This window comes from Xiphophorus couchianus, chromosome 8, assembly GCF_001444195.1.
Source record: "Xiphophorus couchianus chromosome 8, X_couchianus-1.0, whole genome shotgun sequence".
NCBI lineage: Eukaryota > Metazoa > Chordata > Actinopteri > Cyprinodontiformes > Poeciliidae > Xiphophorus > Xiphophorus couchianus.
In genome coordinates, this window is record NC_040235.1 from 11216929 (window position 1) to 11229422 (window position 12494).

The 12494-nt window shown below is 44.1% G+C and overlaps 1 protein-coding gene across 1 annotated transcript in view; it reads right to left on the bottom strand.

Annotated features, from left to right (window-relative positions):
• Nucleotides 1-10231, bottom strand: part of LOC114150064 (matrix metalloproteinase-17-like) — an 80522-nt gene extending 70291 nt beyond the window's left edge. The window contains exon 1 of the mRNA XM_028026258.1: nt 9595-10231. Within this exon, the coding sequence (XP_027882059.1) occupies nt 9595-9729 (135 nt within the window). The 5' untranslated portion in view covers nt 9730-10231. The remainder of the gene's footprint in view (nt 1-9594) is intronic.
• Nucleotides 10232-12494: the final 2263 nt, after the last annotated feature.

The following is a 12494-nucleotide window of genomic DNA, read 5'->3' on the forward strand; positions in this document are numbered from 1 at the left end:
AAAGCTCATGTAGTATGGTGGTGACATTGCATAGTGATAAAAAAGAAAAAATAAATAAATAAAGAGGTTTAAAGAGCTTACAAATCACATTTTTGTTGCCTCTGAGATGAAATTCTATCACCTCTGGCACCTTTGTGAGAAGACAGAATGATTGACAAAAACCTTGTGGCAAACAAGATAGCAGCAAATATTTTGTAACTTCTGTTCTGTTTCTACAATTGTATTGTGCTGATATCCGTGTTTGCTGCTATAAGTGCAGTACTGTTTGGGAGGCAAACAGGAAGTCACTCATTATAAATTTGTACCGAAGATTGCCCTGAAAGATTAAGTGACATTATAAATGGAGCACACATAGAGGTGATTACATTGTAGCTGTAGTATAGAAGCTTCCTCAAATGCTATATTTCAAAATTGGTGCTTCGCAGTCATGTTCAAGGCTGAATCTACGTAAAATTGGAAACTGGATCCCTCAAAACCACACTGAAGTTTACAGCACAGCTAATTATGGTCACTGTGTACAGTAGTTAAAACGGGGGGGGGGACATCTAGCACGGTAGCTCAGCTAAATGCCTTGTCAGGGCTTTGAAGTGTGACAAGACTGTGGAGCAACAGAACTAAACATCAGGACACGCTTCTGAGGGTAGACGACTGTTTTTGCAGCCTGAGTCCCAAATGCATGGCAGTTATGAACACAAATGGACTGAGATGCAGTAGGCCACTGAAACCCTCGACAGCCAATTATCCACCTGTTCTCAACAGCTGAGAGCAATTTCATCAATGTGGGAGAAAGTCTTATTTAAAAGTCAATCAGCCAGTCGCAGGGGAGAAGGGCGCACATCTGTCAGTCAGCTTGTCTGACTCCCATGATCACAGTAAACTCTCTGAACAACAACAACAGCAGACATACCTGTCTCTGTCCTTGATAAGATAAACAATAATTACCCTCACACTACAAACTATGAATGTTAAGTAAACACAGCAGCATCTAGCTGGAGATTAAATATACAACAAAGTAAGAAAAAGAAAAAATGGAAAAACGTCCTTTTGACAATTGCTAAAAAATCTTTTGACAGAAAATCTTTTCAGTTATTTTTTTTATTTTTAATAAAAGATTATATGGGGTTCCTGGGAGAGAATCGTGATATCTAAGAATGTCAGTAAAGGACCAGAGACTGTGAAAAGCATCCACTATTTGTTTCTATCTTAGCAGAAATTGAACAATAACCCACATAATCCAAACATGTCAAAAACAAAATAAAATTTGAATGCTTTTTAACAAGTACCCATGACAAATATTTCTAAATTGGTCAAAAGCAAATATAATCACATCATTTTAAAAGTCCATTTGATAGGGAATAATATAAAAAGAGCATCTTTAGTACTTCCATAAAATTTATATATATATATAAATAATAAAAAATTCCCTTCTCACCCACCGCGGGTGGTTCTTATCCTCTGAGCTCTGGTCCTCTACCAGAGGCCTGGGAGCTTGAGGGTTCTGCGCAGTATCTTGGCTGTGCCAAGGACTGCACATTTCTGGACTGAGATGTCTGATGTTGTTCCTGGGATCTGTTGTAGCCATTGGTCCAGTTTGGGGGTGACTGCCCCGAGGGCCCCGATGACCACAGGCACCACTGTGGTCTTCACCTTCCAGGCCCTCTCCAGTTCCTCCCTGAGGCCCTGGTATTTCTCTAGTTTCTCGTGCTCCTTTTTCCTGATGTTGCAGTCGCTTGGTATTGCTACATCTACCACAACGGCTTTCCTCTGTTGTTTATCCACTACGACAATGTCTGGTTGGTTCGCCATATATATATATATATATATATATATATATATATATATATATATATAGTATATTTTAAGTGTAAGGAGTTAAAAAAACCCATTCCTTGTAAAAGAAAGGATAAAATAAAAACTAAAGTCACAGTACTACACAGTGAGCTGCCTGAGGCCTCAAGCTAATCTAAGCTACTGGTTTTAGTTATTAGGTTCCTAAAAAACATGGACAGGTGCTTCTGGTAACTTGGCTCATACAAACCAACAACTCAATAAATAGTTGCAAGAGTATGTAAACACATGTCAGGATAAAGGAAATGGCAATTGTTAACCTTTAGATGCATGAGTGACTGGACCCTACACTCTTCCATAACTGGGTCAAAATGGACCCACATTAAAATCAATGTGTTTCAATCAATGTGCACACGCACACACAATAATAGAGTTTTTCCTCTCCACTGTTTCTACATGCATACGCTGTACGAGGGAACGACACAATGCAAGGGATTGTCCATTGTCTCTACATGCTAATGCAGGAGGACTGGATGCTGCAAGTCCATAACTCAATGCAATATGCTCGGTTTGCTTGGATGGAAACTTTTCAACCAATTTCAATAATAATCCGAACGTGATGCACTGGTTGATAACTAGGATCAATTGGGATGCATGATTGTATTAAAATAACTTTGCCTCGAGATGATGTGTTGTGAATTGGTGATAATGTAAACTAAATTGTACCGAATAAAATGACTGAGATTACTTAGCAGGCGAGTGCTAATCTTTCTCTACGTCTTTTTCACAGAGTACAAATGCACACAATCATTGGGTAAAACTGAAGATAATGCCTAAATGTATCAAATTTATTGTTTAAATCTAAACATACAATATATGCTGCTGTCAGTCACACTTGAACAGAGTCAAATGTTCCAGTGAAATTCCATAGGAAATGAATGTGGGTCCTTCTTGAACCCACTTATAGAGGGTTTGGGTGGCAATGCTTAAACTTCAATTTTGTACAATGTACCAACGGTAACCTCAAATTATAAATGACAGGATGTTAATATACCATTTTTGCAAAATATCTGGAATATGAAACAACAGCAGCTTGTCATTTTTAACTCACTTATGCTTCGAAGGGTTAATGATCTAAATCTTCAGAAAGTTTTTCCAATAAACTCTACATTTTTATAACTTCAAATGTAAACATAATTTAACAACATAACTTAAACATATTTAAAGTATGGAATAAAAACACTGAGTGCCGAATAGGTGTGATTGTTTATTGACACTGGAAAAAATGGAGTGAGCGCTTTTATTTCCCCCAAAGACTGTAAAAAAAGGGGTTAAGATTTAAGACATTAAACAGATGAAGAGAATTTTTCTCATCCACTTAAAGCACTCTTCTTGTTGAAATTATTTTTTGAAAAAATGTTTTGTTGTTTCTGAGCATAATGTTTCTCTGATAAGAAATGTGTTTCATTTACAGTGTTTTTATCTTTTTATGTATCTCAGTACAAAATGCATGCTAATATCAGTGGAACATATTATTTAAAAAAATAACCATTTTCTCAAAATGTTCCTCCTGTATCTGTATCAGCGGTTTATTTTTTTTCTAATCAGACAGTAGATGAATTACAAATGCATATCAGGATTTTGACTTTTTATCACCAATTATATATGTGTCATTAGATTCAGGTGGCTCCTCCATGGGCTGCCACCTTATCGTGGTGGAGGGGTTTGAGTGCCCCAATGATCCTAGGAGCTATGCTGTCTGGGGCTTCATGCCCCTGGTAGGGTCACCCAAGGCAGACAGGTCCTAGGTGAGGGACCAGACAAAGTGCAGCCCGAAGACCCCAATGATGAAGGAAAACCTTGGACTTGGTGTTCCCTCGCCCGGACGCGGGTCACCGGGGCCCCACTCTGGAGCCAGGCCTGGAGGGGGGGCACGATGGCGAGCGTCTGGTGGCCGGGGTTTTACTCAGCCCGAAGAGGAAACATGGGCCCCCCCTCCCATGGGCCCACCACCCGTGGGAGGGGCCAAAGGGGTCGGGTGCACTGTGTGATGGGTGGCGGCCAAGGGAGGGGACCCTGGCGGTCCGATCCTCGGTTGCAGAAACTGGCTCTTGGGACGTGGAATGTCACCTCTCTGGTGGGGAAGGAGCCGGAGCTAGTGCGTGAGGTCGAGAGGTTCCGGCTAGAAATAGTCGGTCTCACCTCGACGCATGGCTCTGGTTCTGGAACCAGTCTCCTTGAGAGGGGCTGGACATACTTCCACTCTGGAGTTGCCCAGGGAGAGAGACGTCGGGCAGGAGTGGGCATACTTGTTGCTCCCCATCTCGGCGCCTGTACGTTGGGGTTTACCCCGGTGAACGAGAGGGTAGGATCCCTCCGCCTACGGGTGGGGGGACGGGTTCTGACTGTCGTTTGTGCTTACGGGCCGAACGACAGTTCAGATTACCCACCCTTTTTGGAGTCCTTAGAGGGGGTACTGGAGAGTGCTCCTCCTGGGGACTCCCTTGTTCTGCTGGGGGACTTCAACGCTCACGTGGGCAACGACAGTGAGACCTGGAGGGGCGTGGTTGGGAGGAACGGCCCACCCGACCTGAACTCGAGCGGTGTTCTGTTGCTGGACTTCTGTGCTCGCCATGGATTGTCCATAACGAACACCATGTTCAAGCATAAGGGTGTCCATATGTGCACTTGGCACCAGGACACCCTAGGCCGCAGTTCGATGATCGACTTTGTCATCGTTTCATCGGATCTGCGGCCGTATGTCTTGGACACTCGGGTGAAGAGAGGTGCGGAGCTGTCCACTGACCACTACCTGGTGGTGAGTTGGCTCCGGTGGCGGGGGCGAAAGCCGGTCAGACCTGGCAGGCCCAAACGTGTTGTGAGGGTCTGCTGGGAACGTCTGGCGGAATCCCCTGTGAGACGGAGCTTTAACTCCCATCTCCGGCAAAACTTCGAACACGTCCCGGGAGAGGTGGGGGACATGGAGTCTGAGTGGACCGTGTTCCGTGCCTCCATTGTCGAGGCGGCCGATCGGAGCTGTGGCCGCAAGGTTGTCGGTGCCTGTCGCGGCGGCAACCCTCGAACCCGTTGGTGGACACCTTCGGTGAGGGATGCCGTCAGGCTGAAGAAGGAGTCCTATCGAGCCTTTTTGGCCTGTGGGACTCCGGAAGCAGCTGATGGGTACCGGCGGGCGAAGCGGCATGCGGCTCGGGCGGTTGCTGAGGCAAAAACTCGGGTGTGGGAGGAGTTTGGAGAGGCCATGGAGAAAGACTTCCGCACGGCTTCGAGGCGATTCTGGTCCACCATCCGGCGTCTCAGGGGGGGGAAGCGGTGCAGCACCAACACTGTTTATAGTGGGGATGGTGTGCTGCTGACCTCTACTCGGGACGTTGTGGGCCGGTGGGCAGAGTACTTCGAAGACCTCCTCAATCCCACCAACATGCCTTCCACTGAGGAAGCGGAGCCTGGGGACTCTGGGTTGGGCTCTCCAATCTCTGGGGGCGAGGTCGCCGAGGTGGTTAAAAAGCTCCTCGGTGGCAAGGCCCCAGGGGTGGATGAGATCCGCCCGGAGTTCCTTAAGGCTCTGGATGTTGTAGGGTTGTGTTGGTTGACGCGACTCTGCAATATCGCATGGACATCGGGGGCAGTTCCCCTGGATTGGCAGACTGGGGTGGTGGTCCCCCTGTTCAAAAAGGGGGACCGGAGGGTGTGCTCCAATTATAGAGGGGTCACACTCTTAAGCCTCCCTGGCAAGGTCTATTCAGGGGTCCTGGAGAGGAGGGTCCGTCGGATAGTCGAACCTCGGATTCAGGAAGAGCAGTGTGGTTTTCGTCTTGGTCGTGGAACACTGGACCAGCTCTACACCCTCAGCAGGGTCCTGGAGGGTGCATGGGAGTTCGCCCAACCAGTCTACATGTGTTTTGTGGACTTGGAGAAGGCGTTCGACCGTGTCCCTCGGGGAGCCCTGTGGGGGGTTCTCCGGGAGTATGGGGTACCGGGCCCTTTGATACGGGCTGTCAGGTCCCTGTATGACCGGTGTCAGAGTCTGGTCCGCATTGCCGGCAGTAAGTCGGGCTCGTTTCCGGTGAGAGTTGGACTCCGCCAGGGCTGCCCTTTGTCACCGATTCTGTTCATCACTTTCATGGACAGAATTTCTAGGCGCAGCCAAGGTGTTGAGGGGATCCGATTTGGTGGCCTCAGGATCTCATCTCTGCTTTTCGCAGACGATGTGGTCCTTTTGGCTTCATCAGATCGTGATCTGCAGCTCTCGCTGGATCGGTTCGCAGCCGAGTGTGAAGCGGCCGGGATGGGGATCAGTGCCTCCAAATCCGAGGCCATGGTCTTGAGCCGGAAAAGGGTAGAGTGCCTTCTCCGGGTCAGGGGGGGTGTCCTGCCCCAAGTGGAGGAGTTTAAGTATCTCGGGATCTTGTTCACGAATGGGGGAAGAAGGGAGCGGGAGATCGACAGGCGGATTGGCGCAGCGTCTGCTGTCAAGCGGGCGCTGTACCGGTCCGTCGTGGTGAAGAGAGAGCTGAGCCAAAAAGCGAAGCTCTCGATTTACCGGTCGATCTACGTTCCCACCCTCATCTATGGTCATGAGCTTTGGGTCATGACCGAAAGAACGAGATCGCGGATACAAGCGGCCGAAATGGGTTTTCTCCGTAGGGTGGCTGGGCTCTCCCTTAGAGATAGGGTGAGAAGCTCAGTCATCCGGGAGGGACTCAGAGTAGAGCCGCTGCTCCTTCACATCGAGAGGAGCCAGTTGAGGTGGCTTGGGCATCTGGTCAGGATGCCTCCTGGACGCCTCCCTGGTGAGGTGTTCCGGGCACGTCCCAGCGGGAGGAGGCCCCGGGGAAGACCCAGGACACGCTGGAGGGACTATGTCTCTCGGCTGGCCTGGGAACGCCTCGGGATTCCCCCGGAGGAGCTGGAAGAAGTGGCTGGGGAGAGGGAAGTCTGGGCCTCCCTTCTGAAGCTGCTACCCCCGCGACCCGACCTCGGATAAGCGGAAGAAGATGGATGGATGGATGGATAGATTCAGGTGGCCAAAGGACATTGTGAGAAAAGTAACTGCTTTACAGAGTTTGAGGGAAATAACACACAATTCCCTCAGAATAACCTTTTGACATCGACTTTACTGCAGTACAGTTAAACTCTCCTGAGTAAAGCATGGACAGAATACAAGTAGAAAATTGAGTGTCTTGGCTATTTCAATTTAGTACTGTTGCAATGCTTTACACAACCACTGTTTGCTCATGGAAATTTATTATTTTTGAGTCATAATATCCCAGGTGTATCACAGTGAAAATGCAGGTCAGAACCAGAGCAGAAATGACACAATCTACTTGATGCCTGTAAAAATTCTAGTTTTTCATACTTGAATTTTTTTACAAGTGGTCCATCACAATACAGGTAGCAACTGCTTAAAATAAAGAGCTTTTATAAATCTGTGGTTGTTGGAAAAATTTGTACTCCTCTTAAACATTTCTCCTCTATTTTTCTTCTTACTATACAAATTGATAGATACATTTTTGGTTATTGATCTCACATGTGGGATAACGGTAAGCATTACTGAAAGAGATAAATGCCAAAAAATATGATATATGCCCTGAACTAAAGTAGATCCATCCTCAGTAGTAGCTTGTCATCTTTGAGGATGACTTGGTACTCTCTTCACTGTGCATAGCACAATGTAATCCTCGAAGGTGTGAAATTGTGGTCAAGTCGACAAGTCATGTCTGCAGGTTTGGTAAACAGAAGAAGATGAATGACTTTTCCCAAAGCAGCACTCCTCGACTGGGATTATGGGGGCGGGTTCACCATCAAAAATACATCCACAGTTAAAGTAGGCTACAGTATGAAACAAATCCAACCCTGAAGCTGATGACAGCAGGGTTGTCATCAATTGACAAGAATGGGAGAAGACGAGAGACAAGAATCCAACAGTGATCTGAGGAGGGAGTGTGTGTTAAATGAATCATTTTCATGGTACAGAATTACAAGACAATCCCCCTAGTCAAAAAAACTAAATTAAGATGTTGTATCAAGAGTTTTTATTTAGAAATGCAAAGATTAGGCTTTTCTCTTCCAATAAATATCTCTGGCTTTCTTTGAGGTCTGACCTGCCAATTCCAATTTCAACCAGTCCACCTTCCCAAAAGACTATTGCAAAATGAAAAACAATGCACTGTGAGTTCTTAAATAAAGGATATAGACTTGAATCCATTAGAAATAGAAGAAATTACCAGATTACCCTGTTACTTTAACCAATGCATGTGCCCCTATCATAGAACTCAAGGTCTCATCTTTGCACTTTGCATGTAGAGGTTCCATTGGCATCAACAAGCCATGGCCTTCAATTTACACTAGAGCAGTTTGCAGACAAGTGCAAACTGGCCAGGATGAAAAAAATAAGGTCATGGTTCTCAATTGGGAAAAAAATGGACTGCTCCATCCAGGTCAAGGGTCAATCTCTGCTTCAAGCAGAGAAGTTCACAAGTGGTGTCTTGTTCACAAGTGAACATAAGTTGCTGTAACCATATCCCAGATACAAATTGCTTAAATAAGCTTTTGTAGTACGGTGGGAACAATTAGTTTTAGAGACAGCGTGAGCCGCTCCACATCCCTTGAGAGTTTGGAGCCGAGCCTCTGCTCCTCTGCATTGAAAGGAATCAGTTGAATTGGTTTGTCCATTTAAACAGGATTTCTCCTGAAAGTCTCTCTTTGAAGGTTTTTCAGTCAAGTACACCCACCACCTGCTGAAGGAGCAACATGGTTAAGTTCAAAACTATTCACACCACTGCACTGGCAATTTAAGTCTAAGACATTCTTCCAACTATATCCAACATATCCTGACTTAAAATGATATTGACATTGTGTTGTCTGGACTTGAATCTCATCCCTGAAAATTAGTGGAGGAAACTGCAAATTAGGAAGACAATGAGAGGCCTTCCAAGGACTGGACCTGTTAGCACCATTACCTAATCTTAAATGAATACATGATAATAGATGAAGGGAAATTAAAATGAATATTTTCCAACTGTCAATCATCATCAGAGTCAATCATGCGAAAATTGGATATTTGCTATCTCTGTTTATTAATTGGTGCATCTCAATTACCACAGCTGTCTATTAAACTACTAAACTACAAGCTTGCTTTCTGATGCTCCTACGCAGGGTAACTTGAGATACAAAGTGAAACAACTTAGTGCTTTTAAAAAAAATACTTAATAAAATAATATTATTTTGGGATATTGTACAGGAATGTGAATGAAATTAGTTACACTCTCCTGACTTCAACCTGTAAATAACAAAATCTAATCTATTTCAGAGCCAAATTGTCACCAAATAATACTTTATCCCACCTCGTTGTAAGTAATACCGTTTGAACTGTTGAGATAAATGTTCCTTTAACTCCTTCTGGCTTGGGGCGTCTTTGTGCTGGAAGTGAGCCCCGATTGCAATTCATCACTGCAGGGTATATATATACTATGTCAGCATGCTGTGAGGGAGGTCGATATCCCGCCTAGGCAAATAAATATATTTACATTTATTCATTGGAAGCCATTACATGAACAGTGATTTGAACTCAAGAAATCACTTTTATCCCCTCAGTTCTTTCAAGCAGCCCGTAAGATAAAGATCCTCCCACGATGCAGAGGCGGTCTGATGCGGGGATCAGAGAGCGACATCTGAAAGTAATGGCAACTGCACATCTAACACTTTTAACTGCACTGGATTCAACTTCTTTCCGCCTCAACGAGCAAAACTTCCCACCTCCAGGTAAAAATAGTAATGTCAACTTACCACCCCCGTGTCCAGCTGCTCGGTGGCCAGAGAAGGAGCCGCTCCGGTCAGAGGTAAAAAACACAAAATTGGCAGAAAAATCAGCATCTCCGGTGACATGTTCCTCATCCGCATGTGAAGAAGCAGCGGAATCATGATGCCCTATGACAGGTTGTTCCTGCTGGGCTCAAACAACGACCCCGACGACCGCATCCACGGGAGAAAACCACACGCCGAGACACTGTGAAAATGTGTCAGTTTACCTTACTGTAGAGCGCAAACACATAAAACACATTAAAACCGGTGGCGCTGGGTGCGTTCGGGATTTATACAAGTTTGGTTTTCCTCAGAATGATACTTGGAGCCATCAACTAATGGGTCATGGTCGCGGGAAAGGGCTCGATCCTTCTCAGATTAGTCCACTGGAGGTGAATATCCCAGCAGAGCGAGAGAGAGAGAAAGAGAGAGGCGCTCCACTCCTGTCTGTGCAGTCTCTTGCACTGAGGAACCACAGCAGCTGCGTGGGGCTTCGTCCCGGGCTGAAGGAGACCGCTTGTTGACGCGCGCAGTGAGGAGCGTAGCCACGGTCCTGAAAGACTCACGGGGAGAGTGGGAGGCAGGGAGGGGGAAGGGAGATCCAACGCTTCTCTCAGCCACCCTGGAGACTGGCGAATTCCTGATGCGCGTCCTGAGTAATCCGAGAGTGTTGCTGGGGTTTTTACACTTGAAATTTGTCTGTGCTGTTCATAGTGAGACGTACATTTCAATTAATTTCAATTCACACACACAAAAAAGGAAGAAATCTCGGAGATAAAAAATAAAAAGAGAGAAGACTTTTGTGTTTTCTATGCTGTTATTTCTTGCTCTTTTCTCCAGATTGCATGTGATGTCAGAAAGGAGAGGCATAGAAGTGTCTCAAAGGTGTTCACACCCATTTGGCACGTCATAATAAACTTCAACGTGTTTTAATTGGATATTTATATCATAGGCGGACAGGTAGTGCAATTGCTAACTGAAGGGAAAATAATTGGTTTAAATTTTTTAGCAAGAAAAGCTGAAATTCTTGAAATTCTATTTCACAGAATGACCAAAAAGCGTCTTGGAGTATACAGTATGTCTACCACCTTATAAAATATGATTTCCACAAAGTCTCACACTCAGAGACATTGAATGGAGTGCGAACATAAACCGTCAAGGCATAGAATCACAATTATATTTAGGTCTGGTTTTTCTTGTGCCATTCTAACACATTTACATGCTTTAATTTAATCCATTTCATCATAGCTCTGGGTCATTGTCCCATTGACCCACAGGGGGACGTGTTTGAACTCTTTATTTTGCAGCCTCTGACAGTTTTTTTTTTTTTTTTTTGAGAATGACCTGTTTTTAGCTCATTAACTCTGAGAAGCTCTCCACCTCTTTCCCCCTGATATTTCTGCTGTGCTCCTTGGTCTTCATGATACTGTTTCTCTCCCAGCAAATCTCAAATGCTTTCACAAAACACTCATATTTGTAGTGGGAATAAAATACACATGTATTTTATTAGTTACTAAATAGGTGGTTTCTGAAGGAAATGATTGGTGCTCATCCAGAGGTGTCAAATCAAAGGTGGCTGAACATTTCTAAAATCTTAAGTCTTTGTCCCATTACTTCAGAATTAGGTGCTGCTCTCTGTTGACCTACAGAGTGTCCCAGAAAATCCAAATGATCCAACTTCCACACACTGAATGCATGTGGCTTTGAACTGCCAAAATTTATATATTTAAAGGGGTACTAATCCTTTTTGTAATTTACAGTACATTTTTGTGATAATTTCTATCCACTTCCAGAAGGGTTTTGAATAATATCTACCATTTTATAAGTCAATACTGACAGCTGCAGGAACATTTAAAACTGTTAAACATATCCACTCATCAAATGCTTCAAAGGAAAACAAAGTTCTTCAAGAATCCACAGGTGTCTTGTTGCAGCCTTTGGATTTAGGAGTCAAGTGCAAACTGACAGATAAGGCTCAGAAACAAAGTTTAAATGCAAACTTTGAATAACATTTTTTAAGTCTAAGAGAAGCTGGTAATCCTCAACAGCTCTTATAAAACAGAGTGGAATCAGTGACCTTGTGGATGATTGACGGAGTTACTTGTTGTGGAGTCGCTACATATACAGGAAAAGTTCTGTAGATCCCAGAATGGCTGAACATGTTTATAGATAAAAGAACAAATTTCAGATCCTATAATATTTGACTAAAGGGATTCAACCAGAACTTTTTTTTTTTTTTTTTTACCAGAGTTCTTTCTTACACAAGTATCTTTACTTTTGCCATCTTTAAAGAAGAAAATCAAATTCCATGATGGAAAGCGTTACAGAAAGGAGGGCTGTATCATAGAATCTCGTTACAGATATGAGTCCTGTTGGTCACATTAGGAGCATCTCAATGAATTGGAATATCATTAAAAAGTTGTTTTATTTCTAGAATTCCATTCAAAACATTAATTTTTCATTACACTCAGTGTGGGGTACTAAATGGCCAAATGACTAACATAGAAAAGGATTTTGTTCATAAAAATCCAAACACTTTCCAAGAAAACTATAATATTGCATAAGATCAATGAAAAATATATTTAGCATAGAAATGAAAGGTTATTGTCATAATATGGCCTACAATTATGGAGAAGACTGCCAACTTGACATTGTCCTGCAGACACCCACCAAGCCAAGAAAGGTCACCGATAAAGAAGGTGGCCTTTTACAGAGCGCTGTACCAAGCATACAGTATTGATGGATAGTTGAGAAGAAAAAAAAGCGTGGTGAATATGCACAAAAAAATATGGTGCATATTCACAGAGAAAATAAGGTTATGAAGCAAAGACCAGTCGGGACTACCAAGGAGATTCAAAGAGTGGCTGGAATCATTGCTGCCACAC